This window comes from Camellia sinensis, chromosome 12 (assembly GCF_055761805.1).
Source record: "Camellia sinensis isolate YWXY chromosome 12, ASM5576180v1, whole genome shotgun sequence".
NCBI classification, from domain to species: domain Eukaryota; kingdom Viridiplantae; phylum Streptophyta; class Magnoliopsida; order Ericales; family Theaceae; genus Camellia; species Camellia sinensis.
In genome coordinates, this window is record NC_138972.1 from 157,185,307 (window position 1) to 157,193,398 (window position 8,092).

The following is an 8,092-nucleotide window of genomic DNA, read 5'->3' on the forward strand; positions in this document are numbered from 1 at the left end:
TATAATTTTATTTATAATGACATAATAAATTATATTTTATTTATTACAAATTTAATTATTTTGTCAAGTTATTATGAGTGAATTATAAGATTTAAATTGGTATTTCTCAATAATAATTGTGCAATTTTTCTAATTAACGGGGTTAGTCTGTTTCACAAAAATCTTTATATCTCATCAAAAGTGTCAATATTATATGTCGTATTTGATTTTCATTGTCACGATTGTAACATTATGAGTTATATTCATAAACTCAAAAACCCAACTTGATTTTATGGATTAAACATTTAATTCAAATGCTAAAAACATTTTAACTTGGGATAAGAAATTTTAGTTCAATCCAAAATAACATGCCTACTTATAAAATATTAATTTTAATTTTATAATATTTAGTTTTATAATAAAATAAAAAAATGAGAAAAGTGAATATTCCTAACCTTCGACTATTAATTTTAATTTTATATTATTTAGTTTGAATTTTATATTATTTGAATAGCACAATTTTTTTAAATTATTTAAAATGCCCAATACACAGAGTTAATTTAAAAAAAAAAACTATATATGTTGAGTTAAATGGATGGATTTGAAATTTAAAAGTTATTTCAAGGTTGAGGTGGGAATTGCTAAATTAGACCTAATGTCAAAGTGGAGTTAAGTTTGGAATATCACATATGCTCTTTTTATATAATGCAAGCATGATTTGTTCTATATCCACCTCTAGTTGTTTGTGATATTTTTATGTCAAGCCAAAACAATTATGGTTGTGTTTCATAATTTTAAAAATATTTTTTTTACACAAAAATTGTTTATAGGCCTTTAATTTCAAGTTCAAACACCTACTATAATACTTTATAATTTTAAAATTATTATTTATTACATAATTTTAAATAAGACTTCTCTTATAATATATGTCTTATATGTATATAATTTTTTATTGCGTTAAATACACACTTATACTGTGTGTGAGTCTTATTTTCCGTATATTAATTGAAACTTTCTATCTTATTTTAGGAGTTTCTTTGTTAAATATATATATACATTTTATTTGATCTTTACTATTATGATTATAATTTATTAGATTTTATTATGATATTTTATATGAATCCCATCTAAATATATATATGCACGCCTATACTTTCTAATTAATGCACATAAAAAACGTAGCAAAACTTATAAAATTCAAAATTTTTGGTACGCAGGGAAGGAAAGACAGAGAAAGGAGTGAAAACAAAACAATATGATAGTGTGATTATTTTAAAATTCAACAATGATACAGACCACTAATTTTGGAGCTCTAAAAAGATCACTAATGACATGTCACTTAATAAAAAAAGAAAAAAAATACAGCACCAAGGCCAAAACATCAAATCATTTATGGTGGGGCCTACTGCCACATCATTAGTGGTAGCACTAATTAGTGCTCTCACTCATTTTTCTTTAAAATTTTAGAGTTAACGTTTTCGTACTTGCTAGATAATAATTAATTATTTTTTCCCTTACTTTCAAGTCAAGATTACAAATTGGGTCTTGGATACATAAGGGCTTATTTTAAAAAGTAGGTTGAAAATTAATTTTTTAATTTTTTTTAAAAAAAATATAAAAAAATAGAGAGATAATTTGACTTAAAAAAGTCAAAAAATTAAAAGTTAACTTTTAATCATATTACCAAAATAGGTCAACATACCCAAACCTCTCCTCAAATTCTTTTAAAAATTTGACACATTTTTTAATCTTGACCTTTACTCCTCAAATGAAAAAAATTATAATGTTAAATAATATACTAACAAAAACATCAAATAGATACAATGTTAACTTTCTTTTACTATGTTTTTACTTTTCTTATTTTATTTATTTATTTATTTTGTCGACAAAATAAAAATTCAAATAGAATTCTCTCATGTTTAAATTTAAAATTGCCCATCATGTTCATAGAATCCATCATAAGTTGTGTTTTGATAATTTTAAATTGTTCATTTTGTGAGACTATTCGAATTGTTTCAATATAAACACGAAGAACACTACAAATAAATATTTCAAATTATCAAAAATGAATACATGATAAGATCTAAGGTCAGCAAAAAGTGTAAGGTTCAAACAGAAAAAATTCATTAAAAATCAAAATATATATATCAACCAAAAATCATTAAAAAAAAGTTAATACTGAACACCAAATTAATTAAATAATAACATGCGTAAAACCACCAAAATAATTATAAACTTAATATAATGGGTTATCCTATGAAATGATATATATATATATATATATATATATAGGTGTGGTGTAGTCATGGGTGGCGTCACAAGTGATGTTGATGTGAAGATTATGGGAGATCTCAGATATTAATTAAAGGAGTCAGAAATTGACTTCTGATAGAGTCAGCCCCTCCCACATTAAAAAAAACAACTTCAGATTCAGGTCGGCAGTGGCACAACATCCCCTTCCCTTCCCTTCCCTTCCCTACCCATGTATTTATTCAATAATTAATGTTTGACAAATTTTAGCAGCATTCATAAATTTGACAATGAGTAAAATCATATACACAATAAATGATTTTCTTTATTATAAAAGAAAAATAACAAGTTTTAGTCATCTTACTTACAACTACAATTTAATTTCATGTGAAATCATTAAAATTGACCAACTTGCTATACAATGTTACCACCAAAATAAATAAAATAAAATAAAATCACTAACTACAAAAAATGTTGGAGGTGGTTAAGGGGCGGCAAGCGAGTGGCTGAAGGAGGTGAGGAGAGACAAAATAATGAATTTTTTTTACACAAATAAAAATATATTTTTTATTTACTAGAATTCAATAAATTGTAAATTATTTACATTTTTTCAGAAACAAAATAAATACAATTTAAAAATATTTTGTGAACATAATAAATAAAAAAATAAAAATTACACATAAACATTACCAAATAGAAACAACTGTAAAAAATATATATATATATATTTTCAAATTGTAAAACGCCATCCGTGAAGACTAAATTGGACCACTTTAAGCATGAAGATTTGGAACGTGGACCAAACAGAACAATCAAACCATCAGAGACTGGAGAAACTGTTTACACAAAACCATTTTTTTAACCCTCAAAAGTCAAAAAAACCACTTATTTTTTTCTAGATATTGTTTGGCAATGGTTTAATCCACCCACCCTGAATACACAAGTGGACACATGCAAACATCTGTGGTCAAGGTTCACGCATTAACTTTTTCTCACTTTGATCCCTTTTTGGGCCACCCTGAATACACAAGTGGACACATGCAAAACATCTGTGGTCAAGGTTCATGCATTAACTTTTTCTCACTTTGATCTTTTTTTTTTTTTTTTTTTTTAGGGGGGGGGGGGGGTTTCTCAGTTTATTTTGACATTTTTCACTTTGACCTAGTTGCCAATGTCCTTTCAAGTTGCAAAGCATTTTTGGTATTTTCTTACCGGATGTCCATAACCAAATTCGAATACATACCCATAACAAAATTCAAACCCAAAATAAAACCTAAATATAAACTCATACACAAAATCAAATTGAAATCCAAACCCTATACCAAATCTTAACCCTACCTAACCTCAACTTAGGAATAACCAAGGCTGTATTTGGTGGAGCTCTTGAAATGTAATTCCACACTGTCCTTTGAGTGTCGTGTTTGGTTAGTGATTTTCAAAAATTGATTCTACACCTACTTTTGAAAACATATCTACCTGGTCATCCTCCCGAATGTCCTCGGACGTCTGGTTGGTTGGCCGGAATAAATTTTTTTTTTTCCACATGCACCAAACAAATTTTCCACACTCAAATCATAATTCCACGACTCATAAACTCAAAATATAACTTTATTCTCAAATCATAATTCTAAAACTCTATCAAACGCAACCCAAAATTCCCTATCACCCGTGTTCTCCTTCCCCTTCTCTCTTTACACCCTCTCCCCCAGCCCGCCGCAACCCTCACCTTTTCTCTCCCTCCACCCTCCACCATCATTTTCCCAGGCAAAATATATTTCCTGACAGAGACCTTAAATTAAATTCGTCAAAAAATATTACCAGAACTTGCTGAGTTTTAGAATTGAAAAGCAGGTTTATCAAGAAAGGGTTGATGGGCTTTCCAATTGAAATCAGGCTCTCAATTTTGACATCCAAATCAAAAATGAACTGAATTGTATTAATAGAATTGTTCACAGATACAGATAGCACTATGACTACGTATAGATACCAACAGCTGCAACCCTGTTCCATTTGGAATACAGCCTATGCGGAAAGAAAAGAATATAAAGTGTACAGTGACCAACGAGGTCTGATTTCTAGAATCAACATGATTAACCTAAATCCCATTAAAATGTTTTATGATTAAGCAATTGAAGAATTGGGAGTCTAATTGAAAGCATTTGTAACAGAATAAATGAAGTCCAAGAAACCTGTTCCTTTGAGAAGACCTTTACCAGTCAAGAGCTCAAAATCTAACAGCAATAGGAAGCCAATCCCCGCTGCCTTTCCATTTATCAATTCATTCTTCCTTGTGAAACCGAACCCCTCTTGATCCTCATCGACCACCATTCTCACCTAGAACACGCCTTTACGAGGTCAGACATGATTCTTAAATTTATTTGCAAAATTTAAAGTGAATTTAAATAAAATAAATTTTTTACCTCATCCACATTGACATCAGTTGCAGTTACACCGGGCTGAGCCTTTCCGCTAAAGAGGATTTCCGCGGATGCATCAGATTCTGCAGCTCCTCTCATGCTGATGAAAATGTTTTCATCATCAGTTTTCACTGGATAAACAAATAGAGTCCTCAAAGCAGGTGTGAGGGCTCTCAGCACAGGATTCTTGGGATACCATTCCTTGATCTCGCCAGTCCTAAGATCAAATGTGCTATCAGTTGTTGGGCATACAATACAGCCATCCTGAGGAGAAAAATATGTTTACTAGGTTCAGCTTTTATCCAAGAAAAACTCAAACAGTACAACAGTTTTTCTTGCATGAAGATAAGTGATATGTGTGTGCTACATGAGAGGAGAAACAATTTATATTACGAAAAATGTAGTTGACATTGATAAGGTTCAAACCTATATGTACGTAAGAGTTTCACACCTTAAATTTCCACAATTCAATGTTGGGATTTCAGGGAATAGTCCTCAGTATTTTGCTGAACCCATCAATAAAAATATCCATTGAAACATCACTGATCTAGAATTTTACTTTTTCTTGTTATACAATATCTGGAATGAATCAGTCTATCACTCATCTTTCAAAGATATTATAATGGGCATTTACTTAAATGTTTTTAATATAAACAAGAGCTGAGCCCATGCTGAGTACTTGGTCAATTTTTGAGGTACTTTCATACTTAGAAAATGCTTGAGGGACTTAAAGGAGATCATATACTCGAGTTGCTCCGATGAACAACTAACACGGGCACGGCGGGGATTTCATGGAGAGAAACTTAGACCAATCACACAAATAATATTTATTTTCAAAGACAATAATCATGCCTTATGTCCATGAGTGTTTAAACAAAATTAAGAATAAAAGCACTACATTCATTAAAGCGATGAATAATTCCAATTAAAGAAAAAAAAAGAAAAAAGAAAGATGGCCGAGGCGCAGAGTCTTCTTGATGGGCAGCCGATAGGAGATTTCGGTTAGGAAGTTCATATACAGTTTTTTGAGCCAAAATGGTGTTTCTCTCTTAGAGCTCTTTTTGTTTCTTTTGGTATAGCAAACCAAACCAGTGATCGTCAATTCTACTAAGTTTCGTTGTCTTGTGCTTTTCATATTCCTTGGATTGTGCCAATTTTGGGCTTGTTGTGTAAGGTTGCTTAATGGAAGCAATGCATATTTATCCAACAAGGTGTATGAATCACACATGGTTTCAAGAAGTTGCGCTAGGATGCAATCATATATCTTGATGGTTGAATAAAACATTGGCCTTTTGCAAGTGATGAAGAATTTGAAGGAGCAAAGCAACTACTCAATTGGGGCTACCAACTTGATCCAAAAGCTTAAGCCCAAGTTGCTATATCATACTAATATTTGATATTTGATTGATGTGTATCACAGTAATCTACTTGAGCTCAGCTCGATTGTAACTCATTTGAGATTGCCTCAAAAGATAAACAAGTCAAAATTAAACACATTTTGAAGCTAATTAAGTTTTTAATGTAAGGTTGAAGAATCTATTACTCAATTGGTAATATACACATTCATATATAGAAAAGGCAAGAGTACCAACATACATCATCAATTCTAACATACATATATAAATTGATGGACCCATATACATACATTAAAAAAAGAAAAAGAAAAAGAAAAAGAAAAAAAGAAGCATATTGGCATCGACATACCATAGTAAGCTTGGCATTGAGCAAGCCTTCAGAGTAAGCGCCCTCAGCAGGAGACCTGTTCTCAATTGCAAAGATGTCTTCTTTGTACCACAATAACAGTATAGTCTCCCCATCCTGAATTATGACGCGCCGCTCTCCCTTCGGCAACGCCGACACTGGCACCACCGGTACCCAGTTCTTCCCCTCCTCATCACTCACTCCGCCTCCGCCGCCCTTGTCCTCGGCCACCGAGACTTCTGTAGCCTTACACGTAATTTTACGGAGAGAGATTGGGGATGAAATCAAAGGTAAGGGGTTTACTGGGGCGGTGGTTGGGCGGCGCAACGGCAGCAATAGCGGTAGTTTCCGGCAATGAGGCGGCCAAGGGAGGAAGGGGACTCTGGAAGTGAGCTTTGGGGTTGTGGTGGCCATGGATTATTTGGGGGTGGTAGAGAGGGAAAGCTCTGAGCCAAGAAATGTGAGAACAAAGAGGAGAGAGAGAGAGAGGGAGAGGGCAGGGCAATAATTTCCATGGCCACAAAAAACTGGATAATGATCAGAGGGACGGGAAAAACTGGGAGTTTTCGAAATAATGTTATGATTATTGATTATACTTGGTTGATTTGAATACAAAGAATTTTTAGAGATGGGTATCTCTTGGGGTTATTAATTTTTTTATTAAATAAATAATTAAATATTTTTATATGGGTTTGGAGTTTTTAATTTGTAAATTTTACACTTATGTGACATATTTGATCATTTATTTAATAGAAAATTTGAAACTTATAACATTTTTCCTGTTTAAAATATGAATGGTCAGCTGTTTCTTAATTTTTTTTTTTATTTTATAATAAATAATTATTTTGATTAATAAGTTATTAAATTAATTAACATTTTATAATAATGTTAAAATTTTATTTTAATTAATAATTTAAGTAATTTTATTGTTATATAGAAGAGTAGTAAAAAAATTATTTATCCTGTTAATTTAGTTAAATAAATATTTTTGACGAGTTTTTTTATAATTTTTCAAACAATATAAGACAATTCTTATTTTAAACAAATCTCAATAAGTGTATTTGTAATTTATCCTTTAAAAATTGATCAAATGAAAATATTATGATTATTGAATTGATTCAATTTTGGAAGGATTTTTTTAAGATTTCTAATATTAAGATTTTATAGGATAAGGACATGCAATATTCCTCAATATTTTTTTAGAGAAATTTCGATTCAGAAAAAATTTCAAAATATAGAGAAATTTATCTGATTAGCTCAATTTCTTTGATTTTCTTTGGGTTCGTTTGGGATGCTCCTCGGGCTAAAATAGTCATATAAGACAAAATAGGTTATTTTAGCCAAATAGAAAAAATGTCACATCTAACCCATAATCATTTCATTTTTTTCTCACGAAAGTCATAAAAGCCAAAAAGCCTATTCCAAATGAGACTTTTTAACTCTAGACAAAAATAGCCAAAAAAATTAAAAAGTCAAAAAGCCAACTCACATCCCAAACGAGTTCTTTGTGCTTTGAATTTTTTTTTTAAGATTCTTAGTATTATGATTTTAAAGGATAAGGACACCTGAAAAGTTCATACCTTAGGTCCCTAAAAAAAAAGGCGCGTCCAAAATATCCTTGCGTCATTCTCTCTTTGTGATTGATAAAGGAAAATTTGGGCTAAATTTCTTTGTGTGATGGTCAGAGAAATTTATAAAATTGAAATTTCTTCGGCATTCTAGAGAAATTTGTGATAGCATCACCC

At 30.9% G+C, this 8,092-nt stretch overlaps 1 protein-coding gene across 1 annotated transcript; it reads right to left on the reverse strand.

The window, feature by feature from the left end:
- Positions 1-4,130: 4,130 nt before the first annotated feature.
- Positions 4,131-7,017, reverse strand: LOC114272807 (Rieske (2Fe-2S) domain-containing protein). Its single transcript, XM_028214507.2, has 3 exons — positions 6,351-7,017; positions 4,650-4,910; positions 4,131-4,563 (listed from the first exon to the last, which is right to left on the reverse strand). The coding sequence occupies exons 1-3, from the start codon at positions 6,759-6,761 to the stop codon at positions 4,375-4,377; spliced, it is 861 nt and encodes a 286-aa protein (XP_028070308.2). The 5' UTR covers positions 6,762-7,017; the 3' UTR covers positions 4,131-4,374.
- Positions 7,018-8,092: the final 1,075 nt, after the last annotated feature.